This window comes from Mercenaria mercenaria, chromosome 16 (assembly GCF_021730395.1).
Source record: "Mercenaria mercenaria strain notata chromosome 16, MADL_Memer_1, whole genome shotgun sequence".
Lineage (NCBI taxonomy): Eukaryota > Metazoa > Mollusca > Bivalvia > Venerida > Veneridae > Mercenaria > Mercenaria mercenaria.
The window spans coordinates 54,426,708-54,446,263 of record NC_069376.1 but is presented as its reverse complement, the minus strand read 5'-3'; the positions used below and the strand labels follow the sequence as shown (position 1 = coordinate 54,446,263).

The 19,556-nt window shown below is 33.4% G+C and overlaps 1 protein-coding gene across 2 annotated transcripts; it reads left to right on the top strand.

Moving 5' to 3' along the window:
* The first annotated feature begins 481 nt into the window (after positions 1-481).
* On the top strand, positions 482-6,451 carry LOC123547766 (histone-lysine N-methyltransferase set-1-like). 2 transcript variants are annotated; one of them, XR_008367525.1, is made up of 5 exons: positions 482-732; positions 2,179-2,322; positions 2,722-2,865; positions 5,118-5,264; positions 5,565-6,451. XR_008367525.1 is itself a non-coding variant. In XM_053525744.1 (3 exons), the coding sequence occupies exons 1-3, from the start codon at positions 704-706 to the stop codon at positions 2,930-2,932; spliced, it is 384 nt and encodes a 127-aa protein (XP_053381719.1). In that variant the 5' UTR covers positions 482-703; the 3' UTR covers positions 2,933-2,957. The 2 variants fall into 2 exon arrangements, 1 of the variants encoding a protein (XP_053381719.1); XM_053525744.1 differs by lacking the exons at positions 5,118-5,264; positions 5,565-6,451 and having other exon boundaries at positions 2,722-2,957.
* Positions 6,452-19,556: the final 13,105 nt, after the last annotated feature.

Sequence of the window (19,556 nt, the reverse complement as noted above, 5' to 3'; positions counted from 1 at the left end):
AAGAATGACAAAAAATGCATGAGGAATGTGTTCCTTATCTTGTTCATGCGATATAATTTTCAGGCATTCCTCAGATGTTTCAAACCAGTTACTTTTGATGGACAAGTCGTCAGCGGTGTGGCCCTTCTTCCCGATGTTGCGGTCATGTTAATAAATGGAAAAGAATTCCAATTTCTAAAACAGGTATTTTTACAATAAGTATGATGCATCTTTAGCAAGCAAATGTAAAATGAATTTGTAATTTTGCATTCAAGTATTGAAGAAAATATTAAGAGTATACACAGTTGAAAGTAATATAACTATTTGAACAACCATAATTTTGGGAGTGAAGGTATGTCGCAGTGTCAAGGAACGGAACTGGGCTTTAAACATTCGATTCTACAGACGTTATGTACGCCTAACACGCATTCAAATCTTGTTTTGTACATTGCTTGTATGACATAAAACACGAGACTGCCAACTCCAGAAGTGGTGGTAAATGAGTTCATTATTTTATAAGAAATATGTTTTGAATAGGGATAAATAGATAAATCGTGCATTCAGTTACAAATTATTAATTCTTTATTATTAAACGCAAGACGAATGTCTTAAGATGTATTACGAGTTATTTGTTGATGTCAAAGGTTCAGCGAACAGAGAAAAGGATAAAACCGGTGGAGGAAGCTCTGCGGTTCGTTTTAGGACAACATGATCCTGAAGATATATGCGAAAAATATATCAACGATTTTATAGGTAAACTAGTTAATGAAAACCTTTTTAAATAGCTCTTTCATTATAGTAGTTTACTTGATACAGTAGTAAATAGTAAAACATTGATATCTTCGAAAACATCTTTTTTTCTGTAACATCACTTTCTTTCATGCTGCACGAGCTAGATCGAAGATTTAGTATGCCTTATTTCGATTGTCTCAGACCCAGAGAGTAGATACTACTTGCAGCCTTCATGGTAATTGAGGTGATAGCCAGTTTATCAGCATGTAATCAATAAAAAGCAATAAATCACATGTAACTGCTGATAAGCTAAGGCTAGAATTTCATTAACATAGAATTCAATCTAAAAACACGTTTTAGTTTATTCTATTTTTCTTTCTGAACATCCTTTATAATTTACAAGCAAAATGGTCTTTAAGATGCCTTTTTATATGACATTTATTTGATAATGAATGCAGTGCAAATCTACATTTTTGTTTTTGTGAAAGGTGACACTACTGTTTAGCAGTAACCATTCTACTGCTACAGATAAACTAGACGGCAGCAAGCATCTGTCAGAGATAATTAGATAGCTGCTGTGTTTAATGACCATTTTATCGGTCTCTCGTCAGTAAATCAAATGCATCATTTAATATGTATAACAATATCTACAAATTAAAAGATGTTGCAACAAAAAATCTACTCTGAAAACATTTTATAGTTTGATATAATATAAGAATCATTGATTACATCTTTCAGCCGCTATAAATTCAGGAATAGGAGTATTTCTTCACTATCTGCCTAAGTAAAACAATTTATTTTTAACGTATATCCTTAGGACGGCCAGCACATATTTATGCAATCTCGCCAGGCATATGTATGTTTTTGACAACACAGAAAATGACGTCACTCGACCTTCAGCTATTTCCGGAAGTAAATAAAATGAAAATAGAAATGCTAAACTTGAAAACGAAAGCCGCATTTAGATTTGTAGATAGTCAGGGGTCACGCGCAGGGGTCACCCCGTCTAAATGTATGCGCGTTTTTTGTTTTTTTTTTTTTTGGTTTTTTTTTTGCTATTGGGGAGCCAATTTTCAGCACTTTATTACGAATTGAAATTACCTGGGCTTTAGTACAGCATGTCAGCTTTTAATCTATGAAAAAATATTTGAGCTCTGGATAAACAGAAATCCCACAGGGGTCCGTAACGGACCAAGGGTACATTGATAATTTTGGGACTTCATCAAATCGCTCAAAATATCATTTTTGATGTTGTCCGAGAGTGTCAGTATATGCCTCAGATGTAAGATATAACCGTATTTGAGAGCTGCAGACCTAGACATTTCAGAAATATTTTCAAAATAAGTTTCGTGTAATAAATGTTGTTTCTACGGAAGCGTGAAAGGGCCATCAGACGCTAATACGTTTTAGTACGTTAAGGCTGCGGAAAGGATATGAAATACACTATGTTCACTTTTTATGTCTCAGGTCGAGGTGTTTTTGCCAAAAAAAAAAGATCAGAAATGGAAAATTCTTTGCGGAATACCATGGCGTTTTATCCAAAGCTGACGACGTGAAGGACAGAGATACAAACTACACATATTTCTTTGACTTTAATGGTGTCAAGTACTGGTATGTAAAATATTTCAACCTTTAAATAATACAAGCCTTTAAATTCAAGCTACAAAATTGGATATCAAACGCAAAGGCGGATCTGTGTCTGTTTTAGAATAAGGTAATGAAAGGCAAGGCAGTACTGTGTAACATTTACAAAAATCATTTGTGAATCGGATTCCTTCAAGAAAACTAATGTTAATGCTTTCTTTTATTTGTATAATCCATGAAATTACTCGTGTGAATAAAAATGCATTTTCAAAATTAAAAACATCCGTTTGAAATCTGCATGATTATATTTGGTCTCATAAATGTATATCTAAGATAAATTAATTAACCGAAGACTTTATCGCACTAGTTTGACACATTTGTCTGTTCAGTACGTTTTAATTTTTGTTATTATCATATTTTTGGTAGCATTGATGCCTCAGAGGAACCAAAACTGTATCAACCATCGTTAGGACGGCTAGTAAATCATGCAGACAAAAAACAACAGAGAAATTCAAGAATAACAGTCATTGGTGTGAATGGGGTTCCTCATCTTGTACTGTTTGCGACTAGGTTAGTTGTTGCTGTAATTTATTACACATGTTATGAATATGAAAACAGGAATTATCTAATCAGTTGATTTTGCGCTCTTTATATAATTAAGATTCTCCATCAAAAAGCGATTCAATATCTGGCTAAAAGACAGTTTAAACGAATAACTAACGGTTATTTCAGAAAGAGAAAAACATTCATATCAATAGATATGTAAAATATATCTAATTTGAATAGTATTTAACAATAAAACAACATAAATAACATACATGATAAAAATTGTGGATTTACTCCTCACTGTTTTTATTGTCGCACTGTGGACACCAAGTCAGTGAGCGTTCAAATCTATCAGTCTGCATTGTGGACACCAAGATACTGCTCACTAAATCATTATATCTGCCTTGTGGACACCAAATAACATATAAACACATGTAATTATAGATGATTTAATGTTGATAAATATTAGTTTTAACAAATGAAATTTAAATGATGTGTTATTTATTACGCGTGTTACTTCTGACATGTTAGTAGGGGATTTAAATTAAACATTAACATGTTTATTCAGATTCTTCATAATTAATAATTATTACGTAAATGCAACATGACATATTTACAAATACGACAGTTACAAATTGTCAGTAAATGCATTTTGTGTAATTCCCATCAAAAGTATAGTCACTGTAAAGCAATTATTAAATATATGGTTAGGAGACTGTTTAACCGAGTTACTAACAGTAAATGCCAGAAGCGAAAAAAAACCATAAATTTCAACAGATATGTTAAATTCTAATCTGAACAATATCAAGCAATTACATATCATAAATAAAATACATGATAAAAAAATTGAACATTACTAATCAGTGTTTTCTTGTCACACTGTGGACACCAAGTCAGTGAGCGTTCAACTCAATCAATCTGCATTGTGGACACCAAGTTACAACTCACAAAATCATTCTATCTGCCTTGTGGACACCAAATTACATATGTGATTGTAGATAATTTAATGATAATATCGATTATTTTTTACCAAATGGAATTTAAATGACGTGTGATTTATTACGCGTGTTACTTCGGACATGTTTTGAATATGAAAACATTAATAATCTAAGCAGTTGATCTTGTAGTCATTGTGTAATTAAGACTCTCCACACTAAATACAGTCGGGGGTTTAAATTAAACATTTACATGTTTATTCAGATTCTTCATATTACGTAAGTACAGCCTGACGTATTCACAAACACGACTGTTACAATTTTTAGTAAATGCATTGTGTAATTCCCATTAAAAGTATAGTTATTGTCAAACAGCGTATCAATGTACTGTTTAGAGACAGTTTAAACGAATGACTAACATACATTGCAGAAAGAGAAAACAAACATAAATGTCAACAGAACTGTAAAATTGTAATTTGAACAATATCAAACAATAAAACATCAGATTGATAAAACACATGATAAAAATAGAGAACATTTACTCCTCACTGTTTTCATTAAGTCGCACTGTGGACACCAAGTCAGTGAGCGTTCAACTATTATCAATCTGCACTGTGGACACCAAGTTACAGCTCATTTAATCATTCTATCAGCCTTGTGGACACCAAATTTAAAATGTAATTGTAGATTATATAATGTTAATATCGATTTTTTTTAACAATCGGAATCTAACTGATGTGTAACTGGTTACACATGTTATTTCTAACATGTTTTTATTATGAAAACAGGAATAATCTAAGCAGTTGAACTTGTAGTCATTATGTAATTAAGATTCTCCACACTAAATGCAGTCGGGGGTTAATAAAACATTAACATGTTTATTCAGATTCTTGATATTACATAAGTACGACCTAACATATTTACAGATACGACAGTTACAATTATAAGTAAATGTATAGTTGCAATTTCCATTAAAAGTATAGTTACTGTCAAATAGCGCATCAGTGTAATGTTTAGAGAAAACAAACATAAATTTCAACAGATGTGTAAAATAAATATAATTTGAACAATATCAAACAATAAAATATCATAAATAACATGATAAAAATGTGAATAATTCCTCTCACTGTTTTCATTAAGCCGCACTGTGGACACCAAGTCAGTGAACGTTCAACTCTATCAATATATCTTTCGCCTAAAAGAACTTCCATTTCAATCTTCACTGTTCCAGAAGTAATTTCTTTTAAATAACATTTGTAGGACAATTAAAAAAAAAAGACATGTTTCTTTTTTCAATCATTACTGGGTATTTCACGTTGTTTTGGTCTAATGCACATTCAGATTTGACTTGTAATGAAAACTACGACAATGAGCCAGTTCAGTCTCCTGTAGAATGCAGAGCGTGTGAATGTCAAAGGAAGGTCTGTAGTTCGATTGGTCATGAGAACAACAACAGTGGTGTATCATCGGCTTCCAAACGCAAAGCAGGTATTGTGTTAACACAATCACTGCATGATTTTCTTTGCAGTCAATAATAGTTTCCATTCAAATAGATCTAATTTAGACATTAATGTAAAGGCTTAACAACTTTATATTTCTTCTTTACCACTTGTATGCAATTAGAACCCTTTGTTGAATATGATCAATTGAATTCATTTTAATTTCAAAGCTTTGTTTATTTATTTTTTCTTTATTCTTTTTTTTTCTTTTTGTCCTTCATGATTCTTTGTAATATGATTTTATGTGTTTTTTACGAAGTAACTGAAACATTTTTCTTGTATATATTAGAATTTCCAGTACAAACAGGCAAAAAGATCAAGGTCGTTCCTTGGACAGAGAAGCAGTTAGCGGCCATGCGAAGGTCATTCGCCAAAAATACCCGCTGCTTAAGAGTTCCTAACAAGGAGGAATGCGGACGAGCAAGGAAAAATGAGAGCCTGTTGCTTTCTCGTGATTGGAAGAACATCAAATTCCGTGACCATCATGAAATACAAAGATTAAAGAAAAAATGAAGTCAGTCTGAAAAAAAAAAGTTAACAGAAAAAGAAACAGCCGTTAAACTTGCAATGAAATCTAACAGACATATATTTTCAAAATGTAAAAATGTTTATGTGTGCGTTTTTTTTTACATAAAGTCCCCAGACACTCGTTCATGTACAGTATTGTTTTTGCTGGATGTTCATGTTAAGAGGTCATGAAATATCGACAAATTACTATCACGGGTTCGTTCATGAAAAAAATAATAAATTGACTGAAATAAAAGTATTGTAGTTCTTCAATTGAGGTTGTCGTTCTTAATGAAAGCTAAAGATTTATATATTCTTCTAAGTTATACCTCTCGAACAATTCATTCTTGCAGAATTTGTACAGAACTTTTGTTTAAGTATTAGTCCATTATCATTCATTTACATTTATTTACGATAAATACGTGTTCGCGGTCCGAATACATCTATTCATCCTTAGCACTGTGTTTGTTTTCATCTTAACAGTGATAGAAATTTTTAATTAAATGCCTAGATCTTGGCGGTGGGCCAAGGGATTTCTACCTTCACCAGCACAGTTTGGGGCTAATGATTATCACAGTATAGTTCCAATAAACAAGGATCATTGTTTATTGGAGGTCAGTCTACCTTACAAATGTATCAATTAGTGAGAAGGGGAAACATAAATATTGATAACTTCTAAAGTTATACCTGTTTGTTGGCATTTTTATGTAAAGAAAAATATCTGTTGGTCAAACACAATAATTAAATAATAAGAAACTTTATTTTAGGAAAAAAGCAGGCTTTTATTTTTTTCAAATTCTGTATGGAGACGTGTGATATTGCAGAAAAAATGTGACTTTCACTCATCTAAAAGTTTTGTTTAATGCTTGCAGAATACTGTATATAACATTTGTCTAAGATTGAAACCGAATGTGCATTTCAGTGTTACAAAATAAAGCATGAAAAAGTACACTTTTGGCAACTTACTGAAGTTGAAAATTCAGTATAGATGGAACACAATAATTTGATTTTATCCAGTATATTATATTCAAATAATGGTGATAAATACGAGAAAACCATTTTTCCATTCTTTTTGTAAATATTCTAAATAAATATAAGGATCACCTTCATCAATATGAATTTCATAATAATTATGATATTGGAAAATATTGTTTGTCAACACAAAGAAATCATTGAGTTTTCACTATAACTGTGTTTTATTATCATTATTATTTGTAATACTATTACTATATCTTTTATTATTTTATTTGTAATGTTATATTATTATTGTTATCTATATAATATCAAAATAATAGTAATTATTATTATTACCGGTATTCCACATTGAAGGAAAATTAATTTCTTTCAACTCCACTGCACACATCTTCATGGTCTAGTTGGGACCCTGCTGAGCTAATTGCCCTTTAATCAGCTACTGTTACATAATCGCTGATAAGCAGCAGATAAGATGGGCGTTGTTCATTGGATTGTGGGGGACACTTATATAGTAGTGGATCTAGACCTTAAATACTATTGTGTTGAATGATCCCTTAGTCCTTACCATTTACCTGTATCAAACAGTATGCACACTCGCACATGTGAAGCCATATGACCATGTGGACACCTACCATATAAGGCTGGTGTCCACAACGACTAATTGGTGTCCATATTGTGGGTTACCCCTTCTTCATTTATATTGGCTATTTTCAGTAAATCATCGAATGAGTAACCTCATTAATAAGATAGAATAAGAAAATTATCAATTCTGTTTGAATAATACCATTAGAAAGTAAAGTGTCCAAAGTGAAGGTTAAAACTGCAGTGTCCACATGGTAGGCAATATGAGTATGTGTGTGTGTGTGTGTGTGTGTGTGTGTGTGTGTGTGTGTGTTATTTTTAAATAATTTAAGTCTTAATTTTTCCCAAAACTTAAATGTTGTAGTCCAACCAGAGAACATATTTGAAGACTGACGGGCCGAGAGGCGATCTTAAGGCTAAGCCTTACATTTTGAGAAGAAAAAAAAATCAAGCAACAGAAAGAATTGAACAGCATATAAAACATGTATATTACTGTCAGTTTACTGATGTTCCGGGAAAAGACTACATAAAGTGACCAAACTTTCTGACAGTTCAGCGCCTTTAAAGACTCACCATTTTCAAAGAACTGTTACGTATCTTCATTTTGATGCATTTGCAATAATGTCCCAGTGCTCAAATTTCACGTAACTAGATGAAACATACTTTTCAGCAATTGTTTACTTTTATTTCTTTACAAATGGTTTCATATATAGAGGGGAACATCTTTTTGAGAATATTTCAAGTATCCATTGTACAGAACTGTACAGCAGAACATGTAATGGTCAGGTAAATTGTTGGTAAAGATGTTGATTGTTTATCAAATGATATACTCCTAAACCTTAATACCAGGAACGTCGAGCTGCCTGCAGAGATCCAGTAACTTGGGCAGCCTACAGAGCCTGTCACGTCGTGCAGTCTACAGAGATCCAGTCACGTGGAAGCTTAGCTCAGGGGGAGAGGTGGGGAGGGGCTCCGTGGCCGAGTGGTTAAGATCGCTTACTTCAAATTACTTGCCCCACATCGATGTGGGGTCGAGCCTTACTCGGGGCTTTGAATTCTTCAGGTGAGAAAGCCATCCGGCTGGCTTACGAACGGTCGGTGGTTCTATCCAAGTGCCCGCTCGTGATGAAATAATGTACGGAGGGGCACCTGGGGTCTTCCTCCACCATTAAAGCTGGAAAGTCGCCATATGACCTATAATTGTGTCGGTGCGCGGTTAAACCCAGCAAAATAAATAAAATAAAATAAAATAGCTCAATAGGGAGAGCGCAGATCTACGGATCGTGGAGTCGCGGGTTCGATCCCCTGGCGGGCCGTATGTTGTCCGTGACGATTGGATAAAAGACATTGTATCTGAAATCATTTGTTCTCCACCTCTGATTCAGTTACTTGGGGAGAACAGGTTTGTACCGGTACAGAATCCAAGAACACTGGTTAGGTTAACTGCCCGCCGTTACATAACTAACTGAAATACTGTTGAAAAATAAGTACAATATGTTTCGGCGAAAAACTCAAAGTTATTTGGTCTTCTGAATTTAAATATGTGCTCTTCAGTCTGGTCACGAAATAAAATGCCAAGTACAGATGGACGTAAAAACTTCTAAACTCTCATTTTAATCTCTGTAAAATGACTGTAATAATATTACATAATAATAGAACCCTCCTAGATTTACTGGTCTTTAAGATCAACAAAATATAACAATATTTATGTTCTCAACTTTTAAATGTATTTAGAAATATTTATATAATTCTTATACTATCCATTAGGTCATTATGATCTATTAAGGTAAGAAATTAGGACGCTATTTAAAAGTTCAAATACTGTGCTTATTTTCATTTCTTATATTCAGAGGCAAGCCTTCAGGTGAACATCAAAAGTTTAGATATTTTGAAACAGAAATCAATATTTGTTGTGTTTCAACAATATACACTTTTCTTTTGGGTAATTCAAAATAAAGGTCATTTGTAGCTTATAAAGAACAGCAACATTCCTTCTCAACAAACTTTTGTATGAGTTTCTACATATTTTACTGAAAATATATGAGTGTCATTAAAATTAAATTCTGCATAGAACGCAATGAATCACTTTAATGCTTTTACTTTTTTTATTCAATGACTTACTAATGAAAACATCAAGATTCCGTATTAAATAGCGTAAACATATAAACATTCCTTGTCACATGATACCGTAATTTACTACATTGAAAATATAACATATAAACACGACAAAATATGTACAAAGACATGAGAAGTGAGACTACGTATATTAACATCTAGATTTTCAAACAAACATGCACATGAGAATTGACTAAATACATCTGAAAAAGGAACAAGAGTCACTGTAAAGGGTTAAAAGGTCCGGATTCTTCTGCTAGCCGAAGGGATTTTACTAAGAATCATCATGTCGTCTGCAAATAGCAAAAGTATGAACGAAATTTTATTTATCAATTAGCATTGTCAAGGATTTTCTAAAATAATAAATGAAATAAGTGGACATCAATTCATCTTGTTTCAATCCAATCGAGCAGGGGAGCTGTGGTCTAGTGGTTAATTCACTGGGGTCACGACCACGCCTTCTCATATGACACAAGTACTGGTATTCCAGGAAGCGGACTCGAGAATCAGAACCGGATCCAGAAATTGTTGACCGGGGGGCAACAGTCTTGAACACCGCCGAGGTGCAAGGTATTGGAGGGGGTGCCTTTGCCCATGTTAGGTAGGGGTTTAGGGTTCAGGGGGATTCCTCCGGGAAATTTTTTAAATACAAGCATAAAATGGTGGCCTCTGGTGTATTTTATGTCTAAATTATGAAGTATTGGAGGGGTACGATACTTCCCTCTTGATTGGGGGGTCAGGGGGCTCTCCCCCTGGAAAATGTAGAAATACAGGTATGAAATGGTGGCCTCTGGTACATTTCTGGGCCTAAATTTTGAGAAAAAAATTATTCCTTGCCAAAATAGTAGGGTGCATCTTTGATTAGTATAAGTCACTTCTCGGCCAACTGGGGGGCACGGGCCCCCTCGGCCGGGCCCTGGAACCGGGCCCGAGAATGGTTCAAATAAGCTTGAACCTTTCATCACAATTGAGCTAAAATAAATAAGTATAAACTTCGAGCATTGAAAATAATCTAAAAATATTTAAAGCCCCTCCAATATATATCAGGCATTATCCTTACTGCTTCGAATACCAAGAATAAAAAAAAACACTTAAAGAAGATGCCTTTACGATAGACGCTATGCAGTGCCTTTTTAAAAGCATAAAATGCACATGCTAATCTTCTATTTTCATCTTAAATTGCATTTAACACAAATATTACATTTATGTTCGAATGACCTTATTGAAAGCCATATTGAGCATCTCTAACAATGTTATTACATTCAACCCAATCTTATATCATTTTATTCAGAACATCAGCAAAGAATTTTGAGAAACAGTTAACTAGTGTAATTTCTCTGTAGTTCTGACCATCACTAGTGTCATTTTTCTTGAATAATGGCCCACTAACACCGTTCATCCACTGGTCGAGAAAATCCTTTATTTAAAATACATGTACCAATAAAATACCAACTAGAGGTGACAACAATAAATCAGAAGCTTCAGTGAAGTATGCGATCTTGTTGATCGCCAGCAAAAGACTTATTTTTTTCTTCACATTCTGCATAACATTTTGATTTCTTTTTCGGTAACTGGGTGATCTTATTCCTCAAAAGTACAATATGCGCTGTCAAAATGAGAGCTGCTACAAAAATGTTCAGTATCATCGTTAGAAACTTTTGGGAAATCATCACTCAGTTTTGAAAAATACTCGTAAACAATCACGATACTAATGTCACTATTACCAGACATAGTCTTCTTTGAAAAATGTTTCCAGAAATCTTTATGTTTAATATGGCGAAAGCGTTAAACTTTTTTCATTTTTCTAAACTTTGTATTGCCTTTTATTTTGACAATACGTTTATGAACAAATTTACTAGTAAAATTTCAACTATAATGTCGTCATTTTGACAAATTGAATTTATTCACAGTGTTAACATATTTATTCTTAGCATTAGAACAATAATCTCTTTTGTATATCTTCTACATGTTTAATTTTAGATTTATCATATACAATATTATTTTTGCAAAACAATGGCAGTGCAACATTTTTATAACATTTGTAAAATTGTCTATATATCTATTCATTTCAGATTTACTGTTGAATAAACATTACTAGTTACCTAGTGAGTGTAGGTAACATAGAAATTAGATTTCGCCTAAAATCGTCACGCATGTCATTGTTCCATTTGATGTAAGTTCGCTTTTACTGACCATAGCTGCTGAATGATAAGTGAAAACTGATGGGAGCGTGATCCGTCCGCCCGGTTTAATGATTAACAGAAAAAAAAATATTGAACATTACAAAAGTCTTGATTATGTAATAACAGACGAACCATTAGTACAAAGCTATGTATAACAACCTTTATTAAAATAATTTCCAAGGTTTTGCAATTCGTAAAGAATTATATTGACAAAATTATTACCAGTATGTAAATACGATCATTACCAATGAAACTAACGGGCTGGTCACAAACGACGTAATTCTCTCTGTCTCCATTTCCGATCTTGTCATTTCAATCAACTTTCAAAAATAGTTTGAAAATTTATTAAATCCAGTAGGCTAATAAGCCAATGAAGACAACAATCCAATACATGTATGACGAACAATTGCAAAATACGTAACAATATATCTGTAATAAATTGCATTTTAGCAGGTTACACTTTGTATCAATAAGAACGTGCTGTGTTCTAATACTGTAATTAAGAATTTTCGAGTATCACTAAAGGAAAGAGAAAATACATAATTTTGACACGAGGCTAGAGGTATGAAGTTTTATAGATAGTAAATAGTACTCCAAACTACAATCGACCTTTATTGAAAGCGAAAACAAAGGGTTAACACGCTGGCTATTACTTAAAATGTCGTATGACTAAATAGTTTGGTCACAACACAGAAGCAATTGCAGAACAATGTTATTAAGTTTTGTAACGGGAGTGATATTTCCATATCGATATACATATATTATATTAAGTTCAATTTCCCGCACTAACGTCTACACATTTGTTTATACTTCTGAAGAACATTCATGCTTAACTTTCTAATTACAGTTTTATTTTCAGTTCTAGGAACTTCATCATGTTTGTGATTTTCGAAAAGTAAGACGATATACATACACCGCGTAATTTATTCATGTAAGATTTCAAAATGTTACAAGCCACCGATCCACGGACTAACATATAAATTGTTCAGCCTCGTCGCATCGCTACTCATTTTCGCTGTAATTTAATATTTAATGGTATTTCAATGTTTTATACTATTTAAATTGTTTATATCCAAAGTAAATATATTGTTTCTCTTTGGAATAATTATATTAGTCCTTCTTGATTATATATAAATGAAATGTATACACCTGAAGTGTTAGATTGTGCTTAAAGATGAGAACTCTGGTAGAAGCTGACAAGAATTTATTATTTTTTTCTCTTTTACTACTGCCCCATATAATCCAAAGTGGGTGGCAGTGTACTTTTAACCCTTAGCCTGCTGGCGGCAAGTGATTCTGTCTTTGCGACCAGTGCAGGCCAAGATCAGCCTGCACATCACGGTCTGCTCTGTTCGCCATTCAGACAGTATCTTTTTTGGAAAGCACGCTTTTTAACAGTTAATGGTACTGTCCAAATTGAAAGATAGAAAAGTTCATCACAGAAATTTAGCAAGGTATAAGGGTTAATAATATGTAACTGTATAGATGTGATGAGACGAAAATAAACTATAGCCTAACATATAAATTTTACAACTACAGCTGCAAATACATAACCTAAAGTCTCGACTTATAAATTAGAAGTACTTTCTAAATTTGAAAAGAACATGCCATGAATTCCCAGTCCCATACTACCACTTTATATTTCCTGTAGTAGTGGTCGCTGATAAGCATACTATGGCAAGTCTATATCTGCATGAAGTTTTCGTGTGGCTATCAGTGTGTAACATTATCGCTTTCGCATTAACCGTTAATAAATAGGCTATTTATTTTTAACCATCGGTATTCAGGAAAATACTATGCCCCAACAATAACTTGATATTTACAAACATGACTATAAATATATTAAAATGAAACATAGGGAATTCAGCATTTTTCTAACATGTTAAAATCTAAATATTTCTTGGTTCAGTACCAATTGCAAAGTAGCTCAGAGGTAAGGCATACTGTCCATGTTAAACAAATCTTTTGCCGTGTGGGTTCGAAACTCAGCATCGACATTTAATTTTTATTTCATTTTTGCATAAAAAAATAGATTCCTTTATGAAATGGCAGATGAGAAAGTTTTAGCATCATATCAAAGGCGATATTAATTAAATGCATGCACTCAATCGAATAATGACCATAAAATTGTGTTATATAAAAACAAATATGCAAATAGAAACCATCAAAGAAGGAAACGAAAATATGGGAACAAAAATGTAAACGGATAGGAAAAACAAAAAAAATCTGAGAAAAAAAATTCCTCATGAGGATTCGAACTCACAAAACGATTTGCTTATGCCCAATTATTATCTGCATTTTACCCGACTGAGCTATGTTGCAGTATACTAACTTCATAGTTAAGATGAACCAAATACAATATTTACTCGTCAGATGATGTGCAAGCATTATGAAGTTATCATAAAATGGACCCGTGTTCGCTTTTCGGTGGGAATCACGTTACCATTGGGGATTAGTACTTGAATTGTAGCAATGTCAGTGTTAAAGACAAGACAATATTTGATATAAGTATATCTGATATAATTGCATGTCCATGAAAGCTTTTAAATGTGATCTTATTTTATATATTCTGTTTCTGTTTAAAGACTATAATATTGCTATAACATTTATGTACACAACATGGCAACCAAAACAAGACTGTACTCTCACTAAGGTAGCAGATGCCAGTTTTGCGACTTTTCGCACGCCGGCAGGAGACCGTCTTCCTTCGATTTAGCAGAAATCAACTAAACAACGTCATTTGAAAGAAATAAATCATACAGTTATCATGTATTTGTATGCTTTCTTACAATCCAATAGAAATATTTGCCATTTATAAGACTCTGTAGTCCATATGTAGCTAATAGGGAAACATGGGTTCGCGAAAATATGGACAAATTTTCCAAAATATTGCCATATTTGGCCTTGTGGCAAAAAGTTAGGGGAAAAGCAGGAGTCCAACAATGCACAGTGCCTTGAACACAGGCCTCTCCTGTACCTATTCTGCATAACAAAAGTATCTGTCAACCGATTACCTTTTTCAGTACTCCTTCTTGGATTAGGCCTCTGTTGTTTTGACATTTGCACATAGAGCCAGGAATCAACATTCTTAGTTTCGCATCTGACCAACTTCAGGACACTAATTCCGTTCAGGTCAGCTGAATACTGGTAAGAAGTTTTTTAAATGTCCATTTCACAGCACCAAAGTACAAAATCCGCATAGAATATCATTTTGAATGAAAACAGGACCTTCAGTTTTGACACATACCTTTAGGTAGCAGGGTACACTTCGAATTTTGGCCCCCGTCAATATTTGTTATAAATAGAACTTCGTGATTTTGGATGTCTGTAAATTAAGGGAGAGATAATGATTATTAATTCTTTAGAAAATTTATACAGCCAATACATGTACAATTCTGATGTCAGTTGGAAAACTAACTGCTGGTAGCTTTGTATGATCAATGAGACACCTTTTCGCTGAAAAATTCATATCACGGAAGGGTTCTGTGCTTGTTGATTGATATTCCGGAACTTTTTCGCTATTTTGTGAAAAAACGAGCTGGATGGCCCCCATTCCGTTTATGTCCTGACGTTCAGTAAGGACTATTGAATTGAGAAATGCAATAAAATTTGGCATTGTTCTTGCAGCGGGATCATTGCAGGCTGTTCAAAAAGTGCAAAATTGATGATTTTGGCATGCTATTTTTCATGGATGGTGTAAACATTTCGTTTTGATAACTTTCTTTATTCTTGTATGAGAATCCTGATCTTGCCATTGATTAAAAACACAAAACATGCAAGCAATTTAAAAATAGGTCACCCTAATTCTGTCCATAAGGGAAGTGCAATATTGCGACTCGCTACATGTAAGACCGTCCGTGCTCAAAATTTTCGCATCTAGGTGTACCCTGCTACCTTATTTTAAGATTTTGACCTTGGCCAATTCGCATCTAAGGCTGGAAACTACCAACTGCTTCCTAATTAATAATAAACTTAATAACTTAGTTTTAGAATAATACATAAAGCCGCATTAGCTTTGTACACTAGTCAGTGATGTACATGTATTTACAACTATACTATGCAGCGATGTTATATTACGGAATATCACGGGGATAACAAAGAAACCGATAGGTAGACGGGTAGGTAGACTGGCTGTACTCATCCGTATTACCCGGCGCTGAGTTAAACTCGCTAACAAACTGTAGGGAATCTAAAATGGTAGTATATTCATGGCATGATTTGGTGTATATCATGGGTTTGCCCCTAAAATACCTATTGTCTTGACGTGCTACTGAAACATCTTAGTTATAACCGAATTTATCCCCTAATAACTCAACAAGTCTTTCATTAAACGGTTTATAGAAGTCAGCAAGCAGTTTCCAAGTCTTCGGCAACATTTCTCCAAGTTTTTTGTTAGTTTCTTTCCTTGCTTTAGCATGTTTTCTCTGCTCCACTCTGATCATAGTTTCATCTGAAGATTTACCTATGAACAAAATATAAAGCAGCTCATAAAGATATGAATTATTATATCTATAAGAAAATCTTTTTTAAGCATAACATGCAACAAAACAAAGTAATACAGACTCAGCTTGACTTAAAACTGATGTGCATGTATCAGACTCACCTGTAGCCGACAGTGAATGTATTCTTCTTGCCTATGGTCTCTAATAAAACTACAGTCGACAATGTATGTATTTTATCTACTTGTTGTTGACCGTGCATTTGTCTCACCAAGTCATTTTTGATAATGCGTACATCTAACTTACCCACACCAAGAAATGTATAAACATCGGTCATATATTCTCGTATGTGATGGGAATACTCCTCTAACTTCAGGATCTTGACCTGCTCACGTGGAAACACCCGAAAGTAGTCCTCGATGTAGATGTGGTAAAATCCGACCTGAATTCTCAACTTCAACAGAAACAGACAACGGCTCTCAGTAAATAATAGCAATGAAACCACATAGGCCAACATGTTGTTATTGCTTTTATTCCAGGAATATGCTGAAGCACTAATTGTTCAGGAAGATGTAAGATATAAATAAACATGTTTAGTATTCATAACTGATATGTTGAAGCACTAATTGTTCAGGAAGATGTAAAATATAAATATACATGTTTAGTATTCATAACTGATATGCTGAAGCACTAATTGTTCAGGAAGATGTAAGATATAAATATACATGTTTAGTATTCATAACTGATATGCTGAAGCACTAATTGTTCAGGAAGATGTAAGATATAAATAAACATGTTTAGTATTCATAACTGATATGCTGAAGCACTAATTGTTCAGGAAGATGTAAGATATAAATATACATGTTTAGTATTCATAACTGATATGCTGAAGCACTAATTGTTCAGGAAGATGTAAAATATAAATAAACATGTTTAGTATTCATAACTGATATGCTGAAGCACTAATTGTTCAGGAAGATGTAAAATATAAATAAACATGTTTAGTATTCATAACCGATATGTTGAAGCACTAATTGTTCAGGAAGATGTAACATATAAATAAACATGTTTAGTGTTCATAACCGATATGTTGAAGCACTAATTGTTCAGGAAGATGTAAGATATAAATAAACATGTTTAGTGTTCATAACTGATATGTTGAAGCACTAATTGTTCGGGAAGATGTAAAATATAAATAAATATGTTTAATATTCATAACTGATATGGATGAACAGTTCCTACAATGAATTGTCAGTAAAAAAAAATGTTAATATTTTTTGATAAGTAACTGGCTCATTCGTATTAAATAACAAATCTGCTTATACCGAATTGCTCAACTCATAACAAGTTTCCAGCCATTGATATTGTTTCTGATTTACCTAAATACTAAACACAATACTGACCTTATGAAAAGTGTTATCGACGATAATTAGGGGTTAATTTAAGGATTCTACATTGGAAACTACCTTTTAAAGACTATTCCGTGTTCCATTATATTAATTAGCTATTGCTGTAAATGTTTCTCACAAATTGATCATGATATTGAACATATTTAACAAAAGACAGTGATGAAAAATGATGTTTGTAAGAACATGCTGATAGTCAGGTATTGACTGATGGGAATGCCATGTCAAGTAGAGAATTCTTGGTAGGATTATGAATATACAAACGGTAATATGTGTGTGGACATTACGTAACGGCAAATGTAAGTAGAAGTTGGCCTACCGCTGGTTGTAGGAAGTATGCACAATAACGGAGACTGTACATGTTTGCACAATCCTTGTATAGGTGTAAAGATGACACAACTTGATTATGAAAGTCGTCTACACTTTTATCATATTCTTGAAAAAACAAATACTCCGAGTAAAGCCTGAAAAGTAGAATAATATACGTGTTAGTGTTTGTGTCAGTGAATCTATATGCGCCATGTCGAAAAGGCAGTGTAAATAATTATGAAACTGTTAGTCATAATGACCTTGGTCAGACGATTGATATCCAAATACCAGTATAACATTAAAAAAAAAGTTATACCGCGTTTCACAGAAAAAAGATTAATATAATAACGTTCTACCTCGTTGTGGGGTTTGCAAGGGTATAGTATCAAAAACGTAAAAACTCTTTACGGGGTTTCTGTGGATGTTAAATATCTTTGCATTAACGTAATATCAAAACATAGTTATATTTCTTTATAAATATCTTTGCATCTAAACAAAATTTTACCGCGTTGTGTACATGATTCATATATTTTGCATGTCGATTAATATAAAAAAACACACACACACAATTATACTTCGTTACGCAGTTTATGGTATATGTCTTTACATCTGTATGAATACAACAACATACTTTAAGCATGGTGTATATCTTTGCATCTGTGAACAAAGCTAAACCTCGATAACAGGAATGGCTTTTCCGTCTGTCGTCATTCCATCCGTCCTTCCATCCATCTGCAATTTCATGTCTGGTCCATAACTCTGTCATCCATGAAGAGATTTTTATATTACTTGGCACAAATGTTCCCCATGATGAGATCATGTGTCATGCGCAAAACCTGGACCCCTAGCTTAAAGGTCAAGGTCACAATTTGAGGTCAAAGGTCAACAGTGCTTTTTTCCTGTCCGGTCCATAACTGCCATCCATGAAGGGATTTTAAATATTACTTGGCACAAATGTACCTCATAATAAGATGATGTGTCATGCACAACTTTCAGACCCTTGCCTCAAAGGTCAAGGTCACCACCACGAGGCACTCTCGTTTTTTAGAGTTATATCCCTTTGTTGTTACTATAAATAGCTTATATTGTAACTTACTTATTACAAGCCGTATGGAAAAATCGAGACCAGTTTTTTGTGGTACAACATGCATGTTACATCCAATTTTTAGGTATATTTTGACCTATCTCTACCTGGTAAAGAGTTTTTTATGGACTTATATGGATTTTTTTTTTTTTTTTTTACCTTTTTGATAATCGGCCAAATATGCCAACAACTATAGGGTTTTATATATACAAATTTTAATCCAAGTCTTTTGTTTATAGCATACTGTATATATAGTACAATATTGTTTATACATCATTGACAGATACCAGTTCATTATGCTATACTGCAGTAGAGAAAATTAATTGCATTCCAGTAGTGGACTTTGTATTGCATGGCAATACTTCATTCACTTGTTTTATATTAGTATTGGTGCCTATTCAAATAACATTCAGTCGAGCAAGGTAAGGGGAGTAACTGCAATATATCTTATAGTCATAATGAAGTGCTTGATAGAAATAACCGACAAAAAAATAAACATAAATTACGGTCATTCTTACAGACGTACATTTTGGCTTAGGGTTAAACGCCGTTTTTCAACACTATTTCAGTCATATACATGCAAACCTTACCATCTCTCCAGGAAAGGACATGTATTAGACTCGCAACTTTCTCACATAAAGATTCATGGTAGGTCCGGAGTGTGAGAGTGTGCCCTTTTCA

What these genes read in the sequence shown, in the direction of transcription:
- LOC123547766 (XM_053525744.1), top strand. Translation starts at nt 704, where the DNA reads ATGCGAAAAATATATCAACGATTTTATAG. An exon ending in ATATATCAACGATTTTATAG is followed by an intron (nt 733 to 2,178) that starts GTAAACTAGTTA and finishes TTTATGTCTCAG; the next exon opens with GTCGAGGTGTTTTTGCCAAA. An exon ending in TTTAATGGTGTCAAGTACTG is followed by an intron (nt 2,323 to 2,721) that starts GTATGTAAAATA and finishes TATTTTTGGTAG; the next exon opens with CATTGATGCCTCAGAGGAAC.